At 38.7% G+C, this 23271-nt stretch overlaps 1 protein-coding gene across 1 annotated transcript; it reads left to right on the top strand.

The window, feature by feature from the left end:
* Positions 1 to 10206: 10206 nt before the first annotated feature.
* On the top strand, positions 10207 to 17102 carry LOC139745143 (SAP30-binding protein-like). Its single transcript, XM_071655560.1, has 6 exons — positions 10207 to 10421; positions 12081 to 12215; positions 13314 to 13393; positions 14268 to 14380; positions 15913 to 16086; positions 16773 to 17102. The coding sequence occupies exons 1-6, from the start codon at positions 10377 to 10379 to the stop codon at positions 16976 to 16978; spliced, it is 753 nt and encodes a 250-aa protein (XP_071511661.1). The 5' UTR covers positions 10207 to 10376; the 3' UTR covers positions 16979 to 17102.
* The last annotated feature ends 6169 nt before the right edge of the window (positions 17103 to 23271 follow it).

Here is a 23271-nt window from a genome sequence, read left to right as displayed (position 1 = left end):
GAAGGGGTTCTAGCGAAAAAAAAAGTAAAAAATAAATATGTTGGTAGGTGACCATCATCAGCTGCAGCTGGTCACCTCGACGTAGAGTGATCACAATTACACAATGCCGTGGCATCACGGTGATCGATCCTGTCGAGTAGTTTACCGAAGTAGAAGTAACGTTAGAAGATCATACAGCTGTACTGTAAATAATTTTGTGTGTAAAGCAAGATCCTGTCTAAGCCATTAGCGCCTAACTGTTATCAGTTAGATCTGTAGTCTATTATTTTTTAAGCAAAACTTGAGAAGTAAAGTTGAGACAAGCTTTTGTGTTCACTCTTGATATTGTTTAGGTGCATTTGCAGTGCAAAAAAGGCCAACTACCAAATATGTCGCTACAATCCAATGAGAGTGTGGGGGCAAGGAGCCTGGCCCACCTCGTCAGCTATGCCTCCGACTCCGACGAGGAGAAGGTGAAGGATGAGGAGGAGGAGGAGGAGGATGGAGAGATAGCGGAGATTGAAGAAGGAGAGAAACCGGATGGTGATGGCATCTCTGCCAAGGAGACCAAGACACAGCTGAAGCATGGAGCAAGTAAGGCGAAGTTTTAAAGGGATAGTACACAGTATTGGTGGAGATGAGAATTGGGCTTTTAACTTTTTGCGAGATACCAAGAAAACACTTAATAGTACAGAGCATACCATTTTCAGAGGAATTCAAAGTTTATTTGACAAAAATCGGGTTTGGAATGACTGAAACATCCAAAAACAAAGTAAAACAAAGCGATCGTGATAAAGTGTGGGTCCCACACTTTAGTAGAATCGCTCTTGATATCTCAGCCATTTCAAAACCAATTTTCATCAAATAAACGTTGAATTTGTCATAGAATTGCATGCTTTTTCATATTTCATAAGAGGTTTCTGATTATCTCACCAAAAAATGTTAGAAACCTGAAATTAGGTCTCAACCAAAACTATACGATCCCTTTAAAGGCATCGCATAGTTTCGGTTCAGACCTACAAATGTCAGGTTTCTAACATTTTGGGGGAGATAATGAAAAACTTCTTATGAAATTTGAAAGAGCAAGTAATTCCAAAAGGGATTCCATGTTTATTTGGTGAAAATTTGTTTTGAAATGGCTGAGTTATCCAAAAAAGTGCCATCCTAATAAAAGGTGGGACCTAAAATTTGTACTGTACCTGTTATTGCGATCGCTTTGTTTTAATTTGTTTTTGGATGTCTCAGCCATTCCAAAAGCAGTTTTCTTCCAATAAACTTGAATTCCTCTTGGAATGGCGATACTCTGTACTATTTCATAAGTGGTTTCCTGGTATCTCACAAAAAGAAAGGCCCAATCCTCGTCTCCACCAATACTATACTATCCCTTTTATTAAGATATACATGTTTAGATTCCCTCTTCTTTTTTTGAGGCCTGCTTTTTTCTTTATTTTGTATTGGAAAAAAAAAACTGAAGAAGTAGTACAAAATATGACCTTGTCTAAAAATTTTGTGTTTCTTAGAAGGAATTTGACCAAGAAATTATGTGAAAAGATTGATTGATTATTCTCCCTTCAAGTTTAAGCTCAGATTACAGTGTCCAACCGTAGATCTTTAGTACAGAGAATCCCAGCCATCCTGCTTTGAGACCATTTTCTCAGAAACTCAAAGGGGAATGAAAGCTAGATATAGACCTGCATGTGGACTGTGTGAAAAAAACAATATTAGTAGAACACATCTCTTGAAAGAGTTATTGGTTACCCTGCATCACAAAACCAACAAAAGGTCCCCCCCCCCCCCCCCCGACATGGATTTTGAAGGAGCAGACTTTGAAATTATGCATTTATAACTCAATTCAAATGTACTTCCCTATAGTCCAGGCTAGAAGGCACCCAACCTTGTTTTTTGATATATACAATGTTTTTTAATGGTTTCTTGTCAATTCGAGGGTGCTGATTCCAAATCCGATTGATGCCACTCGCGTAACCTTGAGCATTTTCGGCAAAATGCAAAAATCCAAAATGGCCGCCAGATATGCTAATTCGGCCGTGATAAACACAGTAATGTGCATTATATGACCAATGATTCCACCAAACTTTGTACATTTCTGTTCCTAGAGTTCCTCCATCTGCATTTGCAAGCGAATTTTCATTTCATATAGGTTCATTAAGCATTTAAAGCTCATTTTTTTTTATTCAAAATGGCCGCCATTCTTATGCTTATGTACTGTATGAATGGCAAAACATACGCATGGAAATATAGAACAAATTTACTGTATTTCCCGTACCTACGCTATTATAAAGTGTTGCACGTGCAATATGTTGGGTGTCACTTACAATATATAGGGGGCCTCTCCATATATGAGCATTAAATATTCATAAACCTTACGATGTTGAACACAATTTCTTATATATTTCATTTTGTCTCAAAAAAGTCTCAACAATATACTGAGTTCACTAAACGTCTCGCAAGGAATCAATATACCACCATATTTTACATGCCGGTTGAATATAAAAATGTAATACTATTAAACACAATATATCAAGGAGCCTAGATACATGGTATTTATCAAATAATGTTGAAAATGGAGGGGAAGCTATAAAGCAAAGCTTGTATTATGCATTCCCCTAAGGGCTATTCCACAGGTTGGTGGACATGAGCTCAAAAATTCAAATTCAATATTTTTCTGTGTTATTTTCATTTTTAGTCCTTCATACATGATATTTTTAGGAACCAAAAATAAAAAGTTAATTTTCATATGTTTACTTTGTGAAAAAATGGTTGAAAGTTGTGACTTCCATTCTGTACCAAAATACAAGAAAAATAGTGAAAAATGGAATATGACATATTACCATTTCATTGTTGCAACATCATACCAGTTTATTCATTTCTGAATTTTAGAAGACTCAAATTACCTAAAATACACAACAGCTTTTCAAGTAAATTTGTAGAACTCGTTCAAAAATAAATATTGTAACCCACTGAGGCGATGTAACGTGAGTAACCAGAAAAACTGACTTTGTTTTCTGAGAGAAAAATTCTTCACATTAGATTGGTGGGATTTGAAATTCTCTTCCTTCAAACAAACTTTGACAAGGTGATGACTATCAAAATCACAACAAAATACTAATCTTTATAAAAATGATGAAGAAAAACTGTAACGTGAGTAACCTTGTAACGTGAGTAACCATTTTGTAACGTGAGTAACCAGCAAAAATTATGAATTTAGGTAACATTTACTGTGGGATGGCAAATTTTAAGTCACGTGGTAAGCTTTGAAGTTATTTTTGGTTAATTAAAAGTGAAATGAGAGTACCCCTCTCTGATATGACTCTTTCCTCATCAAAAATAAACAAATAAATAAATAAATATGAGCTTGGTACATGGCATTGTCAATTTTGGAAACGCATGCTCTTTTCTACAAGGTGTTCCCAGATGTCAAAGTGGGAAAGTATAAGTAAAATTTACTGAACTTTGTCTCAATCATGTCCAACTTTCAAACAAGCTTCCCCACAGTGTTCGTTTTTAAGATACGTAAATATCATGAGAACTTCATCATGGAAATTAGTGCTCTTCACAAAGTATCATCACCATGTCCCATTCTGCATGAGCTCCCAGAGATCTAGAGATTCATGTGTACATAGTTAACCTACACGTAAGTGAGCATGCTGGATGAATGAGTGCAATTTGTGCAAGGATGGTGGAGATTCATAAGAATCATGAACTCTGACAGTGCTGGTACCCAGCAGTACATTTGGAAAACTGCACAGAAGACAACGATGAATGAAAGCTGTTGAGGAGAGCACCACACATGACCAAGTCGACTACAACATATTGTAGTTTGGTGCCTCAGTTCCTCCAACATAACAAGCGTCACCAGCTCACCAGGCATATGAGGACCAGACATGCAACCAGACAACCAACAATAATTTTCCTAAAGAAGCCCTCATTTAGGTTCATTTCAGCAAAAATTACACCTGTGTTGCTCAAGATAAGATCCAGAGTACCTACTGGAATCAAAGGCAGGTTAGTCTTTTTTACAGTGGCAGTGTGGCATTCTGGGTCTCAGCACTCCCACGTCAACATATCAGACAATCTTGCCCACAGAAAAGGAAACTGTGCTGGATGGCTTACCAGATCATGTGAAAAAGGATTTCTCTGGTCAGATGGCCCAGCATCATAATTAAAAAACAGAAACATTGCAGCATCACTGTACACACTGCATAGATAAACTCCAGATTTAGTGGAACTTTTTAGACACATCCCATGGCCAGTGACTAGTGGACAGGATAGGTATATTTGTGAAACATCAAATGTGGGGTAAAGTAAGGATCAGAAAAGCTAATATGTGTGATGCTACTACATTTGTTGCTTCAGTTAAGGGCATGTAGGGTGTAACAGTGGCAGTCCTGTCAAAAGCTGAGATGAAGGCTAGAAATTTTCTTCATATTGGTATCATATATGAAGCCACACAGCCCATTCCAGGAATCACAAGCATAAATCGTATCTATTTTTTCAAAAGCTGAGGAGATCTCAAAATTCCTGATTTCTGCGGATGCAGCAGGTCAAGTTTAACCAGAGTCAGAGGAGGCACAAGAGAACCCATCTATCTATTAGAGACTGGTATACAGTGGAGTAAGACAGAAGAATGTATCCTGGAGAGTATATAATTGCTGTTGGCCAAGAGAATAACTACATATCAAGTATATTGTACACTGTATCTGTAATGGAGCAAGTTGGGATGTATTGGAAATGGCCCAACCCGTGTAATCTTTTACATGAAATAGAAGATGTTTAATGAAAACAACTACTGTAGATGCACCAGCTAACAATATTGACAATAATTGTTGACACTTTAACTTTCAATACACACACATATCAGCTGGATAGTATAGTCAAAATGCAGGTTAAATGACATGGACAGTATCAAGAAAGGAGAGCTCAATGTGAACATTTGATTTGGATTTTGAATCTATGTCTAGGGTCTATTGTATAGCCAATCTGAAGAGTATCTAATTACAGTGTATGTTTGTCTATTTTTGTATACTTACTGCTGTTCTTTTTTAATTGATGCTGAGGCAAGAAACTAAATTGAATGCATTTGTTTTCGAGTTTTTTCATTTGCAAAGCCCATGCCAGATCTCATACAGTATAGTAAATACATAAATAGCATACTGTCCAATTTAGTAAAAGAGAAAAGGAAACGTACTCAGAATGTTATCTTTAAACATAAACTGGTCTCTGATATCCCACACACATTATTTCGAAAAAGAAACTTGAATGCTACACACATTATTAATTTTTTTGTGACGTTTATATTGAGGACCATACATGGACAAAATGTAACGTGAGTAACCGTAACGTGAGTAACCACCTTATCTGCACCCCAAGAAAAAAACCATGCATTCATTATTTTTCATACTATATACAAAGTTTGTCTCCCTACTGTACTTCTTTGAAATGGATATAATTAACTTTCATAAAGGCTTGGTATGAGGACACTTTTCACTTTTGTCGACTTTTCATTTTATGCATGTCCAAATCGTGTAACGTGAGTAACCGACACATTTTAAAGTTTTGCCAGGAGCATATCAAAATTTATCAAGTTTTGTTTTTATACAAAGGATAGTCAGACTGTATACTTTCTTGTGATAAAAAGTTGTTTGGTTCATATCTATAATAAGGGAGTTACAGCTCCAGGAATGAGTGAAGGTTTCTCCAAGTGTAACGTGAGTAACCGTGGAATAGCCCCTAAAACCATACTAACAAAGTACAGAAAAATCCTATACAGTAAATGCAGAGACACATGGTTGCAGACAAAAACACATCGGACATTAATGACACAACTAAAAACCCTTTACATTGTAGATTTTTTTTTTCCAGCAAGGAGTTGAGGGGGGGGGGGGGGGGGGGGGGAGGAGGGAGGAGTCCTGAGGCGAGTTCGAAATGGATCATAACCTCCATTACTTTGATATGATTTAATTTAGAAGTGCCGCCTTGATAGTATCGAGCAAACCTGATTTTCTTCTTGAATTAAAACAACAACAAAAACTGTTGAAGGCATAAATGAAACTGTCCTAATGCAGGGACGGATCCAGGAATTCCGTAAAGAGGGGGCGCGTTTACAAAATTAAAGGGGGAGGGCGCACGCACCCTCCCCCATTTTTTCTTTTTATTTCTTGTGTTTCAACAAAAAATAAAGGGGGGGGGGGCGTGCGCCGGTTGCGGTCCTCCCTGGATACGCCCCTGCTAATGCAATACCGTACAAACTGTTCATTAAACATCAACCAAGAAGCAATGTGAGGTGCCTCTTTCAGTTCTCTCACAGTTCCAAGGTGTTGATAATATACACTTTGACATCATGATCTCATTCAGTCTTGTCTTAAAACCAAAACTGTCATTTTTATTGTCTTTAAAGAACCCTTTAATTTTATGTTTAGCAGCAGGCGACATCAGCCCCAAATTTGCAGAATTCTCAGGCTAAAGATGCATATCAGTCCTGCAATTGTTTTAATTGCAACCACATCTGGTGATGTTCAGCATTTCCTCAGGGGTCAGAGGGCGATTATTTGCCACAGAAACAGGATGAAGACATGAAGACTTGCTTGATCACCACCCGTTGAAGCCCTGTGGCTTTGTTGCCAGGCCAGAGACAGTGTTGTAGGTAACTTGGGTGGTATCAGAGATGACATCAGACCAGCATATGTCCCAACCTGTTTTGGGGTCAAAGCTTTAAAGTTACAGTAGGGAAATCTAGGCTTGTGGGATTTCAGGCGCATTGATGGCAGGTTGTTCAAGGGGGCATTTCATGAAGTGTTTTGGCAGATCTTTTCTTTTTGAGAAACTGTTATAAGCTATTAAATCCTTGCATCTGATTGGCTGAGAGCAAATTTGTCAGACAAAACGCTTCATGAAATGCCCCCCCCCCCCCCCAATGCTATCGTGTTTGGAAGGTCAGGGTATGCGTTGACGGCACTGGTGACACTTGCCATCCTTTCCTTCCAGTGCGAGGGAGAGTGATCGAGTGCCAGTGAAGGATGGTGGACTTCCTTAGCCAATGCTTGGAAGGCTTGCCACAGAGGGCTACCTTAAACATAGCGTTGGCAAGATGGTTACTAAGATGGAAGGCATGGGTCTGATGATAATCTAATAAAGGTTGGGGCAAAGTATCCAGAAGATGAAGTACTCCACTATTGTCTTGAGATGGGTCAGTACTCGGCTCATTTTATTGTCATCCAAGGACTTTCTATGAGACGTAAAGGCAAGATCATCTGCAAACTTCCTACGTGAAGTGAATGTAATGTCACCAAATATTATGTTAAAAAGACCTCTAGTGGAGTTAGTTTATAGCCACCATTAAGGAGGCCATCATTCAGAGTCCTAACACAGCTGGTCTGGTTACCGAGAGCAATCCTGAATCTGCAAATGCTGAAGATTAAAGACAAGCAGTGTGAAGTTGTTATAACACTGCTTTCAGAATGAGGCAGCACTGTACAGATCTCAGAGTCTCCCTCGAAATCATAGGCCTATACTCAAACACATTCACTCCGAAAAAAAAACGGTGGTAAAATTCATCTACCATATATAATTCATCTGGGTTAACATTAAAAACTTTGGGGCATTGTTTTCATTTCAGAGATTTGACAACAGGAAGTGAGGTGGTCCCTTTTTGCACTTTCCCCTGCCTCATGTTCTTTCTCGGATGAGGGGACTGAAAAGTTTGTATAATATCGCTTTTAGATAATGTAGAACAGGACAGCTATTAATTGGAAATTTCATTTGTGTCATCTAGGATTCAGCCTTTTAATTCAGTAAATTTGAATGAATATTTTGATGTTGAACATCTCAAGGCAAGTAAGTATCAAATGTTCATATCTAATAATTCCTGATAAACGATCTTGATGTTGGCGTCAATTCAAGTTTTGGTGGATTTTTCCAAATACCTACGGAAAAATTCAGATTGAGGTAGCAAATTTGGATGTTTGCATCAAAAAATAAGACAGCCTTTGTTAGTAACAACCTTCTGATTTTTAATCAGCACACAAATTGGTAAACAGTGTACCTGAATGACAGAAAAAAAAGAAAATGTGTTTATTTCACACGCTCTGCCGTTCATATTGTGCAGGGGTATATGAGTGGCATCCATTTTGAAGTTTTGTATTAAGAAGAATATAATAAGCCTAAAAACAATAAACTTTCTGTTTGTTTGCTTGTTTGTTTGCTTGCTTTGCTAGTGGCACTCATCAGATTTGCATTGCACATGCAAAACTTGATAAAAGCGTAGGTATGTGACTGAAAATTCGTCTTCTATTTCTATGCATATTTGTGGCCATTCATATAGTACATGAGTACAGGAGTGGCGGCCATTTTGAACTGAAAATAAGCTTAAAATACTAAATATATCTCTTCAAATGAAAAATTTCTTGCATGTGCAAGTAGAATTACTCAAGGAACAAAAATTTAAAAAACTTTGATGGAATAATTTGTCATAAAATTGACATAACTGGGATTATCATGGCCAAATTAGCATATCTGGCGGCCATTTTGGATTTTTGCGTTTTGCCGAAAATGCTCAAGGTTACGCGAGTGGCATCAATCGGATTTGGAATCAGCACCCTCGAATTGACAAGAAACCATCAAAAAACATTGTATATATCAAAAAACAAGGTTAGGTGCACTTTCTATGGAGCCTAGCCTGGACTACTAGTATCTAAATACGGGAAAGAAAGCACACACTCTGGAAAAGTGTGAACTGAGAAAAGAGGCTCTGAAGTACACTGTATACAGTCGATTCAAGCGCTTAATCTTTACCAAGCTGTGCTAGCTGTGCGATGAAAGGGACGAAACACAGGATGTGAACCACTGGAGCAAGAACAATGAAGGGATTATCAGATGAAATTGAGCATGTTTTGTTACCACATTAAGTCCATGATTAATGCCGACTTTCAAAGCAGTGGCGTTATCTTTTCAAAAGTTATTAGACTTGAAATCGAAGAGTGTGCAAAGGATTTCAAGAAATGAAAAGTGGCCTCTAAGACATACCTGATCTGTATTCTACTTTCCCCCAGGAAAGGGTAAAGTAGAAAAACTGCTGAAAACGCACTTTCCTATTCATGTTATGATCCGAAACCAAAGAATAGGAAAGCTCTTTCAGAAAATATGAACAGGACTCGGTTGACCCATTTCACCTTTCTTGAACCCTCACATAAAATCAAGGGGTGCGACTTTTTGTTGCTTTTGTGATGCACCCGGTCACATATATTAATGTTTTTGTGCCATATGTTGGAATGAAAAGACTATAGCAGATTGTGACATTACTAGAGGTCAATAATAATCAAGACATTTGAGAATTCCACAGAATTAGATTTTCTAATGAAAACCACAAACTCCTTCAACTTGTAACCAAAGGGTAATATCATACCCCCTGATTCCTGATTGGGTAGGGCATGTGCTCCTTTGTGACCGACATAGTAGAAAAGTGAAAAAAAAATGAAATAAAATGAAAAAAAGAATGCATAAATCACACACATATGTGCTGTGTGTTAAAAAAAGAATGAGCACATGTAGAATAGATGTGGAAAGAATTACATAGGTGTACGTGTACGCATAATAAAATTTTACTCAAGAGTGACATTGTGGGATTTACAAGTACATGCTGTACATGTACTGTGTGTGTTTAGATATTATGTCCACATCTTCTTCCCCATACTTTGGTAAGAAGCAGATTTTTTTTCTGACTTTCGGTTTTTACCCCCAAATAAATATGTAAAATTATAAAATATAAAATATATTCAAAAAAGTAAATAAGATATAGAAAAATGAAAAACACACTCACAAAAAGAACACTGACTTGTCTGACTGATGGGCAATTTGTCAAAAGGCCCCATATTTTTGTTCATAAACTTTGAGATGGATCCTAATCAAGTGATTGGCAGTAAGCTTTCATGCGACCAGTTTTTTTTTTGTTTTTTTGTTTTTTTGTTTTTTTGCCTGTAGGTCCAACTTCACTCTTTTCTGGGCATTTGTAGGGCCTTATATATACCCATGCACTGTAATTCTGCAAAGAAATGCAATATTTTTGTGTTGCATTTGTACAAATTTCTAAATAGAGAAAACCACTAAAAAAAATGTTTTTAGATACCAAAGAGCTTTGAATTACAGTGTACTGTAAAACCAGAAATATTTGCAGCATGAAACGTCTTGTTTATTATATTTTATCTGACAGTTGTACAACGCTATAGCACAGTTGTAACAGTTTGTTCTTCTCTTGTTTGTGCGTACAAACTGTAGGCCTTGTGTCCTATTACACTGGTGAAGAGGAAGAAGGAAGGAAGGAGGAGGAAGAAGAAGATGGGGTCAAGGGTCAGGCAGCGTCGCAGTCATGGTCAAGGTCAAAGCTCATGCCAGAACCCGACAAGGAATCTTCTCAGCTGAAGAGAGTCACAGTAAGCAAGTCATCTTTGACAGTCTAAAGAGTATCATTGTACAAATAGTGAATGGTCTCGAGTGTTATGGTACATGATTTTGCATGAGGTGATTTTAGAGGCGCTGTATTTAGCATTTGGAAGCCGAGTTGAATAGTGCGCCTCTTCTTTCACCAAATGCGAAATCTTGTTCCATTGCACAAGTAAAGACCATGCACTATTTGTTTTATACAACACCTCGAACGTCAACAGATGTGGTCCACTCTGATTCTTGAATGTAATACAGAAATGGCAGCCGTTTTTTTTTTTCTTTCTTCTTGTTCTTCTGTGAAAGGCAAATAAGTACTGTACGAGCTGAAATTTTCGCGAACAGATATTTTCGCGAATTGCTACTTTGGGGACATTTTCGTGTGTTGTTAACTTCACGGTTGCGAGGGTCTAACTGAACTTAGTTATTCACGCGTTGTTATTTTCGCGGTTCAAAGGCGATTCGCAAAATTCGCGAAAATAAAACCACCGCGAAAATTTCAGCTCGTACAGTAGCACAGTCAGTCGGTGTAGTAGTACCATACTACTAGACTGACTTACAGTGCTTGGTAGTAAGTATTGTATGTACATGAAACCAATCAGTTAAAGTTGTTTACTGGTAAATGAGTGACAGAATTGTTGAACTGTTGTTGAACTATTGAGAGCTCTTGGCAAAAGTTTGTTTAAAATGATGACATCAGAGCCGTTCGATGGAACAGAAACTCTGAGTCAATCATTTGTTTAACATGGGAATCGATTGAAATTGGTGACGTCAGCTGTGTAAAATAGTCCTCTCATACAAAATTACACCCCCCCCCCCCAGATCTCGGCTGTCGACTGCGCGATCGCGACGAAAATTGGCACACACATTGCCTATGATGTAATCTTAAAAAGTACTACGAAGTTAAATTTAAAAAAAATTTATCATATATGCTAAATTATGCTAATTTATGCATAATGATGCATGAAATCAGACAATTTGGCATAAATCACTTGATAAAGCTCAAAATGGGCACATTTTTTGTGTAGATATTCTTTTTAGTGTCCTGATCAAATTTAAGACAAAAAAATTCTGCCATCAGAAAAAAATTCTCATGTATTTTATTGTTTTTTATTTCTTATGTATTTCTTTGTTTTTTCAACTGTATGAATTTCATTGTTTTTTCAATGAAACTTGTCCGCGACATTGTTCCAAGCAAGAAAATATATTATTAATTGATTTTAATCAATAAAACCCCAAGATAATCATGCTTTTATGAAATTTGCCTGTAAGCACAGTTTTCATTGAAAGTGTACACGGATTCACGTTGTTGAGCAATTTTTGGTCTGACATGCACGTACATATTTATGCGCAACTTCGGAACCGCGCGCCCGGGCATCGCAAATTTGGTGTCAAAAGATGCAGGAGACTTGAAAGAAAAAAGTCGTGAAACGTTGCGGCGATAGCTTTTCGCGTTAGCAATACATCGCGCTGAACATCGAGGGGGGGCCTCGGAGCCCCCCCCCCAGCCTAGTTAGGGTTAAACAATTAATTAGAAACTTGTTTTATGGGTACATTGATTTGTAGTCATTACATATACTTGATTTTTACTATAGAATGGAATATTTCATGAAAAACAATATTCTCAATTTCACATGCATTCTATCTTGCAGCTTGTGGACAAGGACTATCTCACAGCATCCATGTCGTTACCAGAGTCGGCTCTCTCGCAGAAGATCCGGCGGCTCAGCGCCGAGGAGGTCTCTCTGCCCCCCGAACCACCCGGCAGGTGTCCCAGGCAGCTCCAGGTATGTTTGGGGGAGTCAGGTTGGAGCATGGTGATAATGGAGGAGGATGGATCAGAATGATGTTGATGGTGGTGATGGTGGTGATAGTTGTGATGATGATGGAAGTACTATTATGTAGTATGATGGCAACAGCAGTGATGTTGAAGATGGTGGTGGTTGCTGTGATGTTGGTGATGGTATGGTGGTTGTACAGTACCTGCTGTGATAAGCATTGTGTTTTCGCAGTGGTAGCAGAGATGATGACAATAATTAGGATAAAGTAATGATAGATGATAATGTCACTGTTGATGGTGGTAGCAGTATGGTTTCTGGTGGCAGGGATAATGGTGAAAGCAGCTGTGAGGATTTTTGGTAGCAGCAGTGATGGGGTAATCTTGTAGGTCTCTTGAGAAAAATGATGACGACAACGATGATGATGATGATGATGACAGTGATGTTGATGTTGATGATGATGATGATGATGACAGTGATGACAATGATGATGATAATGATGCTGATGTGGATGATGATGATGATGATGATAGTAATGACAATGATGATGATGATGATGATGATGATGATGATGACAGTGATGACAGTGATGATGATGATGATGACAGTGATGACAATGATGATAATGATGTTGATGATGATGATGACAGTGATGACAATGATGGCAATTATGATGATGTTGACGATGATGATGATGATGATAATGACAATGATGATGATAATGACAATGATGATGGTCATGATGATGATAATGATGGCAATGATGATGACAGTGATGACAATGATGATGATGATGATGACGATGATGATGATGATGATGACGATGTTGACGATGATGATGATGATGATGATAATGACGATGATGACGATGATGATAATGACAATGATGATGACGATGATGATGATGATAATGATGATTGTAGTGCAAATGTTAGTGTCATCAGCCATGATGAAGATGAGAGATGCACTGCCAGATGATGATGTCAGTGAAATATGATGTTTCTTCAAATGGTGAATGAGGTCCTTAAGAAATCCAAAATGCTTGTTCCAATCATGATTCCAGTCTATGGCTTGCATTCTGCTTCTATCATCTTTTTCTTCCCGCAGGAGAAGATCAACGGCTACTACAGGAAGCAGCAGGATGTGAACCAGCTTATTCAGAGGAGAAAAGATTTCAGAAATCCAAGGTAATGGAGAAAATAACAAGCACAACAACCAAAGCCTTGCTCAAAATATAGAAAATGGAAATGAAAGATACCTCAGCAGTAAATTTACATCAAATATATGTTCAATTTTGTTTGTTTCTTTAAAGCCTCTGCCACTAAGTGTTACCACAGGCAGTATTTGTTTGAGTTGTCTGTCCGTCTTTTCACCGGTTCATCTGTAATTATTCTAAATCAGTGTATACAGGACTAATATTTGAACTTTGTGTATATATAAGATATTACATGCATTTGATACTGCACAATAGCATAATGGAGAATTTGGGCCATAGGATCAAAGGTTAGTGAAAATGCTTAAAAAAAAAAAATAAATAAAAAATCTTATTTTTGACGATAGCTAAAAGTGTATTCATGAAAATTAGTGATTATATCTTGCCAGATTGTAATTTGTTGCCAACCTTATGAAGCTGTCATCTCACATTGCCAAGATGTAGTGTGTAGACCCATTGGGAGAATCAAACAAGGCAGAGGATGAGTGCCAGTTGCCATAGCGACATTCTTATTTTCTCCCAATTTTGAGTCAAGTTTTCAAAAGGCTGCTGAATGTGCGAAAGACGCTGTAACTTCAGGAGTTAATATCTTTATTTCATTGCAGTTACGTTGAATAGATGTTTTCATGTCAAAATAGATAAATATAATGTTCTTTGATATTCGTGTATTGTTCTTGAAAGGTCAAAGTTTATATGTTTTCCGTATTTTACCGTAAGTGCAAGTGTACTCAAGATTTATGTAAAGTGCACAAATGATAGCAATTAGAACAACAACAACAGTGAAAGGTATGGCACGTATTTCATTGTGATTTTACTCAAACACCCAACCTTGTATCTCCTTCACTCAGCATTTATGAGAAGTTGATCGACTTCCTCGGTATCGACGAACTTGGCAGCAACTACCCAAAGGACATGTACGACCCTTATTGCTGGGAGGAGAGCTCATACTATGAGGCTCTTGGTGAGTATCAGAGATGGGGCGGGGGATCTTCAGAAAATTGAGGCCAAAACAGTTTTTGTATGCCTGCAGACCTGTTGGTTTTTGCTCAAAAATGCAGTACTTACCACATGCATGCAGAAGGAATGTGTGGAATAATGATGTACTAACAAGATTTCAGTTTGGTAAAATGTGAAATATTAGCTAAAGAGGTTTGCCAGAAGTCCACAATCTCAGAACTTCTCTGGTCGTACTTGTTACGTAATTTTTCATGATTGATTGTTGACAATTGACAAATCGGGTCACAGCAATCTTTTAGAGTGAATCACATGATTTCTTTCTTTTTATTTGTCATTCATTCACTCATTTCATTCTCTTTTGTCATTCATTCACTCATTTCATTCTTTTTTGTCATTCATTCACTCATTTCATTCTCTTTTGTCATTCATTCACTCATTTCATTCTCTCTAACTCTTACATTCACCTGTTCTCCCATTCTTCGGTCCTCTGCTCCTTGTGTTCTGTCATTCACTCAGTGGTTCTTTCATTGTATCTCGTTCTCTCACTCCTAGTCATTCTGCAGCAAAGGCACAGTCTCCTCTTATTCTTTCTTTCTCCTATTCTCTTGTTCTTTTGCTCCAGTCAATCTGTGCAGTGAAAGTGCAGTCTCCTCTTATTCTCTCGTTCTCTCGCTCCCCATCACTCTGTGCAGTGAAAGTGTAGTCTCCTCAATTTTGTTATTCTCTCGCTCCCCATCAATCTGTGCAAAAGGCTCAGTCCCATCTTATTATGTTTTACTAAAACACAAAAACTTAAAACTTATCTATACAAAGTAGTCTATGACTGTAAATTTGAAGTCATTTCTCAGTAGTACTGGCAACTCTGACCTTTTATGTACATTTAAGAAATAGTAATTGTAGAGTAATATATTGTGTTTGCTAAATTGTAATTTTTGTTGCTATATTTTGTATTATGGTATAATTTGTTTGTTTGTTTGTAAAGTGCATTGAAATTCTTTTCAAGTCTGAAATGCGCTATATATAAGAATTTGTTATCATTATTATCATTATCACTATTCTCTCGTTCTCTCGCTCCCCATCAATCTGCAGCAAAGGCTCAGTCTCCTTGTATTCTTACGTTCTCCTATTCTCTGCTCTCTCGCTCATGGTCAATCTGCATTGAAGGCACAGTCTCCTCATATTCTTTCTTTCTCCTAATCTCTCGTTCTTTGGTCATCTGCTCCTCATGTTCTGTCATTCACCCAATGATTCTTTCATTATCTTGTCCTCTCGCTCCCTGTGCAGCAAATGCTCAGTCTGCTCTTGTTATGTTCTCCTATTCTCTCGTTCTCTCGCTCCTTGTCAATCAGCGAATGCTCAGTCTCTGATTCTTATGTTCTCCTATTCTCTCGTTCTCTCACTCCTTGTCAATCTGTGCAGTGGAGGTGCAGTCTCCTCTTGTTCTCTTACTCCCTGTAGATCTGTGCAGCGAATGCTCAGTCTCTGATTCTTATGTTCTTGTATTCTCTCGTACTCTCGCTCCCTGTCAATCTGCAGCGAAGGCTCAGAAGGAAGAGATCCAGAAGAGGAAGGAGAAAGAGAAAAAGGAGCGGACCAAGGTGGAGTTTGTCACTGGCATGGTGAAGAAGCCCCAGCTCCAGGCAGCTCTTGTGACCAGCACAACAGGAACAGCGCCCTCAACCTCTGCAGCAAGCCAGGGACCAGTCCATGGTAAGAACAAAGAGCTTGTACTTCAGTAACTCAACATTCACTCCTCCGACAGTTGGTCAGGTCTTATTATCTCCACAGACTTAAGTTTATGGTTAGGGTTAGGATGTGATAGGGTTTAAGGTTTAGTTTGATGCGAGGATTAGGATTAGGGTTAGGGTTGTGTTTGTGGTTAGAATCCATTTTTGGCTTAGCATACAGATATTCAATGGGAGCAGCTGTTGCTTGCGCTAATATCATGGAACCTACATTACACATACTAGAGTGGTTACTCGCTATGCGCCCTGAATGATTGCTCTGTGACTGTGCAGAGAGACACGAGGCTCTAGGCTTACCCCTCTTGGCTAGCATGCTAGAATACCAGCAAACAAGGAGCAGCCAAATCAAGGAGTGTAGACTCACATCAAATTTCAAAAGTTCAAGTTTGCCCTGTAAAAGATGTTACTTGAGCAAGTAGAGCACACACACAAAGTTAAGTTTGCCATAACTACATGTAAGTGGATAGTGAAAAACCTGCCATAGTAATAGTAATGGGGTACTTGTCGTAGGATTTAGGTCCTCTTATGACAAGATTCCCCTGCAATGTACAGTACAACTTGGTTAAAGAACAACAAAGAATTCCAAAATTGCAAAGTTTTAATTTTTTCCCTCTTCCCCCCCCCCCCCCATTCTCGTTCCCAATTTTACAGAGGAGAAAAAGCGGAAGAGTAAATGGGACAACCCGATCCAGACCCTTCCACCTCCCGTCCCGCTCATGCAGCGACCGCTCATTTCCGTCGTCACCACCACCATCACCGCCCAGTCCGTGGTCTCCACGACGACGTCGGCGACAGGGTCAAAGACCACGGTCATCTCGTCGATAGGGACCATCAAGAAGCCAAAGATGGAGAAATGATAAAGAGCGGCACTCGGATGTGTGTATCAGCTACAGAATGCTGTGTGCACCAACTTGAACTCTTCTCCCAGACAAAGACTGGTGTGGTAGCGTGTGGTAGCAGTGGCTGGAAAGAGCAGTGGGAGAGTGGCAGCAAGCATCGTAATCTACCTCTCCTCACCTGCCTTTGAAGATTCTCGAGTTTGTGAATTCAGTTCTGGAAGGATTCCCATGGTTGATGAATTATGTTGGTGAGAGTTGGTGCATGTATTGGTGCATTGCCGAAGCTGGTAGTGCAGTTTCAAATCTGAAGGTGTTGCAAAATACAACACAGCCACAGGCTGTAAAGGACTTTGACATCTTTAACAGACAAAGACTGTGTGGTGCAAATGTAGGAATGGCTTGAAAAAGCAGGAAGAAGCATCAACTGTAGACTGATACCTAAATCAAGCCATGAGTGCAAATCAATTCGGGCGAGATTCTGAAATTATTGTGATACATGGACGAGGACAGTGTAAAGTGTAAGACCAGAGCTGAGAGCGGGGATTTGACACAGAAGGTATTGCACAACACGGCACACCCACCAGCTATAATGACCCTTGACTGATGGACCAATGTGAAAAGAGTTATGTGGATTGCACTTTGATAATTAGTCGGTTCGGGGTCCAGTTTGAGCATGAGCCGAAAAAGGTCATTTGTACTGAGAGACATGCTGGTTTTTAAATTCACTGAGATAAGCATCTTTGATGCGATGATTACTCATGTAATCCTTATCAATGGAGCCTGCCAGTAATGATAATGATAATGAATAACATTTATATCCACCTGACAGCAAACCTGCATGGTATTTGACAATGTTAACAGAAATAGTTTTGTTAATTTGTTCAAAACAGCGCAATGAAATGGATTCTTCTCAAGTGATGACTGACAAACCATCATGGTCACTTGATCTACGCAGGTTCATTCTTTGTTTGAATACGAGTTCCATAAATTGCTATGTTTACCAAGCTTGAGAAAAAGGTCGCTTTGAATCGAGTGAAGTGACTAACCAACTGAGAAACATGAAAGGTCATTTGTACCCATGTGCACATGAGCTATCTCTAAACTGGCTTATTAGTAATGTACGTGAATCATGCTTCTTATCTTTACCGTGATCCTAATAAGAGGATTTGATGCAACAGTGCGGTCTTAACAGGGCGTCTTTTAAAATCGTCTTAGGGAAAGTGACATTGTGAGAATCAGCTTGTAACACAAGATCCTGTGTATAATGAGCATTTCAACCAGTGTACGAGTGTAAGCGACCCTGTGTGTTATTGTTAGTGTGGGTACATGTATATGGCCAAAACTCTTTCCGTACAGTGTGAGATCCTCGTCCAAACCTTGTATGGTGAGTGTGTAAAGAAAAGTTTATTCTCAACTTCCAGTGGGACAAAATGTTAGTCTTTATTAAGCTCCCCTTAGAACATACTTATGACATGTTTGTAAATATATTTTATTCAGTCATTTGGGCATAGCTGTATGCCTTCAGTGAACACCAAGCTTTACTTAATACAGCGATGTGTTGTTATGATACACTTGTTAGCAGTGAAATTGCTGTTGTACAGAAATTGTTTGTGTCTGCATTTGACAAACAATGAAGTACATGGACAAAGGTACTTTGCATTTTAGTGGAGGAGCATAACCTTGTTGTTGCAATAGTTTGTGATATTGGGGTTATTTAACTCTTTATGTGCCACGTTTGCACGTCCGACTCGGTCGACAGCATGCCAACTTCGCATATTCTGCTCAACACACAAAGCCACCAAAACCGATTGATAAATCGCTAATCCCGCGGTAAAATGAAAGCGTTTCTCGCGCTTTTGTTCATTTTACATACAGCTAGCATTCTATGTGGTGATTGACTATCATGCAGTGTTCCCAACTAGATTTGCGTGTACATTGTAACTTTCTGTCACGGTTTTATGTGCAAAAGTCATGCCTTTCCAGTAATGTAGCAACTGGTCATTCAGAAGACAAATTGAAAATAGATTTGTCATACAAATTATATTGAAGCAAAGTTTGGCATTCCTCTTTAACTTTGCTTACTATTATGTCCATCTTAACAGAAATTTGTAGAAGTTATACGAATTGGAAAAGCAGAATTCTTTCTCAAAGCATGACTACCTTCGTGTCTCAGAGTAACGTGGCACGCAGGGGGTTTCCACCATGGCACATAAAGAGTTTTTTTTTTTTTTTTTTTTTTTTTGGGGGGGGGGGGTTGTTTCAGTGGGATTCTACCTCTGTACAATGAGCTCTCTATCTAATACTGTAAGATCTCATGCACAGCAAGATCTTGCTTATAGCATGCATGTGGTGATGAGAATTAGAAATCATCTATGTAGGGTAATATCTGCAAGTCATTTTTTTTTTCTTTCCTGTACATGTTCAAATCTACACTGTAGCTTGATCAATTTTTGTGGTTACCTTTACTATCCCCTACATTGTATACCTTCTAGTCCCAGTTGCCAAAGTTCCTTTTTGTTGGTTGAGAGTGGTTGCATACAGTGTACTTCCGTTATAACAAATTCCTCAGATAACAAAGTCCTCAGGACCGGCAGATTTATTTCATTGTATCAAAACGTTGTTATAACCGAACAGTACAGTGTATAAGCATATTGTATCAGGCATGATATTCTGTAGATTTAAATCTGATTTTTTTTTTTTTCTTCTTTTTTCAAGTCTGTACACATTTTGCTTTTTCCATATATCAAAATTGCCTGAAAATTTTGATTTCCAATTCTTTCAACAAACCTCAATATTATCCCTGACATAGTGATATATAGATGATAATTTTGGGACCTGAATTTTTTTTGTTATGACAAGAATTTCGTTATAACCATGTTCATTTTAACGGGAGTGCACTGTGACAAAACCCTAATACACGTACAATATGTGCAGAGCTGCCAAGTCTCCCTGATTCTGCAGGAGTCTCCCTGAAAATGTCCAAATCTGTTTATGTCAGAATAAGAGGATATTAAAATCTCCCTGATTTGGGAATTATCTTCGCCCATTGAAATCCATGTAACACACAGATATCTCCCTGATTGCTGTGTGGAATCTCCCTGATTTTAATGTGGGAATGTTGGCAGACCTGTATGTGTATATAACAAAGTGATTTTGCTGTACAGGTCCCCTCTCTGTACGTGTCTTTTGTTTTATCAAATGAGGAACCGGATAGCACAAGGTACACTTATACATTGTCAATGTTTTTTCCAGTCCTTGCTATACCGAGATTCCCCTAAAGAAGCCTACCCCCCCCCCCCCTTACATGATGATAATGGTGTGAATACAGAGACCTCTTTCTAGCTAGCCAAGTCTTTCGACTTTGTTACCCTTCAAATTACATGTATCTTATGAATCTACCCAGGTACACCTACATTTTGTATAAGCATTGAAAAGAAAAAAAAAAGGAGAGACATGAATTTAGGAAATTTAAAACTCCAAATTGTTTCAAAGAACACGAGTGAACATAATTGTTGGTGACCACTTTACTGCTAAAATTTCTGATACAGGAAAGTCCCAGAAAAAAAATTCCAGGCTATTATGGGTTTCCTTGTAATCATTTTACGTGTAGCTGGCCATGTCAATGCTATTACCTCCGCCAAGGGAGGAGGTTATGTTTTCGTTACCGTTGGTTTGTTAGTTTGTCCGTGCGCAAAATAGCTCAAAAAGTAGTTAACGGATTTGGATGAAACTTGCAGCAAAGGTTGAGAATGACACAAGTACCAAACGATTAACTTTTTGTAGTGATCTGAGAATTTTGGGGCAATTTATGAAGAATTTTTGGTATTTTAGCAGGTAGGGTCAATGAACTTGGGAGTTCAGGCTGCGCGTATTTGAGGTTTGCCTGCGCGCACTAAAGTGCGTGCTCTAGTTTCTGCTGGGGTGAGGCGCGCCGTGCAGCTGAGGGTTTATGACGTAACAAAGGCTTCTATATTGGAAAATCTGGAAACTTTCACACACATTGAACAATGCAGTACGTACGGGTGGAAATCACTGATATCTCTACGGAAGAACAAGATCAGTATTGCATGCTTGGCGGAGGTCTGCGCTCTGAGAGTGCTTCTCTAGTTATGATTTGTCATTATTGTATTATTTTCTGTCTGATTGAAAGAACTTTTCTGTACAAGGCCACGTACATGTAAACATGCTGACGAGGATGTACTGAAAAAGTGGATATTTTCGCGCTTGGCCGGGTAAGAAGAGTTTCGCGTGTTTTTAATTCCGCGGAATCAGGACATCATGAACAGGAACATATGGCAAGCAATGCATTCGCATGCTTTTATTTTCACGCTAGTTTCTGGTTGCGCAAAATGCGCAAAAATTTCAACATCGCGAAAATTTCCACTTTTACAGTAAAGTAACTATGAAATAAAAGTGAGCATTATTTATTCCTCTCAGAACTTTTCCTTTGTCACTATCCTCTTCATCCAAGGAAAAGTCAAATTGTAAATAAATGTTTTCATATGAAACAATGCACTGTAGTGTCACATTCCTTTGTCTTTACAGTCAACCCCTGCCCAAGTGCCCATTCTTGACATGTTCGAGGTTGACCGTACAGCTGTAATAAGAAACACACACACACACACACATACACACATACATAAACATCTTTTTAAAAGTTATCATGATATTCAACAAGCCTTATACAACATTACGGTACTGTATTAATATTGCAAGAACGGTTGGGCTACCCAGCTCCATCACTGACCTGCTGAGGAGCACTAAAATCATAAATCATAACCTCAACCACTACTATATCATCATCTTTGATAACTGAGGGAATGGGTCCAAAACTTCTAAAACATCTGCAACATTCTCTCAGTTTTATTGGTCAGTCTATCATACAATATATACACGGGGCAAAAAACATAATAAAAAGACAACAACAAACATTTCCATGACATTTGCTCCTGCCATAATTTGCTGCCATGAAATGTCTGCACGCTATAAAGCCAAACATAAAACTTACCCCAAAGTACAACACTTGAAGAGTTTGTTTGCAAAAACCGATAAGTCCATATTGGCCAAATGGAGATATTTGCGATTAAAGGTCAAGAAAAATAAAGAGAATAATAAGAAACTTTTTGCTTCTTTTGACCATAACTTCAAAAATATGTGACCCGCTACAACAAAGTGATCCTAAAGTCGGGCGAGGTCGATTATTTGAAAATTGCATGATACAATTTCCTAATCTTTCTGCTTTAAATTGATATATAACACGTCTCATAAAAATAATCGGCTGCGGAGATATCGATGTTTAAAAGAGAGCATGTCAAGACGTCTGGGAAATCACTGTTTCGAGAAAAGCGCCCTAAAAGTTCTCCTTGCGACGCAATCACAATCAAGAGACACGCAAATCAGTATTCACCTCCGGACAATAGAAGTTAAGCCCTAGCAACCCCCGAAATGCTCATTCAATCACAGCGTCGGCGGTCTCCTCACCGACCAATCAGTGACCAGGATGTCAGGTGAAGCGGCTAGGCATAGCGCAACCCGCCCGCACGCACCAGTCGACTGGGCAGTGTGCGGGCTTCACGCTTTGGTTAGCGGCAAGCAGCAAACTGACCAATGAGATCACTCTGGTCGTTGTTAGGGGCGGAGCCTATGTGTGGCGCTCAATCCAAATGTTCGAACCAGTTTTTGCTTCGTTGAAACGCCAAAAAAAAACATGGCCCAGAAAAACGCTATTTTTTGGTCTTTCCTTTCATCATTTTGCTTCAAAATTTCGACAGATGATAGAAGACATGTCAGACTCTAATAATATGTCAAATTCAGAAAATCGTAAGTTTTGACCAATTTTGATGCTCTAACTTCAAACTCGATTTTCACGGCTTCGACCGTGCGCGACTTTAGGACCATTTTGTTGTAGCGGGTCACATATACCTTTATATGTAGTGACCAATATGTCATTTAAAAGGTATTATTTTGTACTTTATGACAGAGATCGTACTTCAAAATCTTTAAAAATGGACTTATCGGTTTTTGCAAACAAACCCTTCACTTATACCCTATCCTCACATCAAACTACACCTACACCCTATCACAACCCTAACCCTAGCCCTCTAAAAGTCCTTTAGAAAATACGACCAGAACAATAATTGTTGCAGGAGCAAATGTTGTCACTTAGACACACACAAGGATTATTAAACATATTTTCCTGGGTTCTTTTCCTAGGGCTTTTTGTGCTGGATTTTCCACTTCACCTCTACCATGGTCTACAATGTACATCACACAAACTTCTAAAGAGAACCCATTCAAATACGGATGCACAA

The sequence above is a fragment of the Diadema antillarum genome, unplaced genomic scaffold, assembly GCF_040938485.1.
Source record: "Diadema antillarum isolate AM-2024a unplaced genomic scaffold, OU_Dant_1.0 seq00001236_RagTag, whole genome shotgun sequence".
Taxonomy (NCBI): Eukaryota; Metazoa; Echinodermata; class Echinoidea; order Diadematoida; family Diadematidae; genus Diadema; species Diadema antillarum.
Note: the sequence above shows the minus strand (reverse complement) of the source record. Positions and strands in the feature narration are given on the sequence as shown.

Bases quoted from the DNA above. Each gene is read 5' to 3' on its own strand.
- LOC139745143 (XM_071655560.1), top strand. From the start codon at position 10,377: ATGCCAGAACCCGACAAGGAATCTTCTCAGCTGAAGAGAGTCACA. The intron at 13,394-14,267 runs GTAATGGAGAAA...TCCTTCACTCAG, and splicing joins AAAGATTTCAGAAATCCAAG to CATTTATGAGAAGTTGATCG. The intron at 16,087-16,772 runs GTAAGAACAAAG...CCAATTTTACAG, and splicing joins AAGCCAGGGACCAGTCCATG to AGGAGAAAAAGCGGAAGAGT.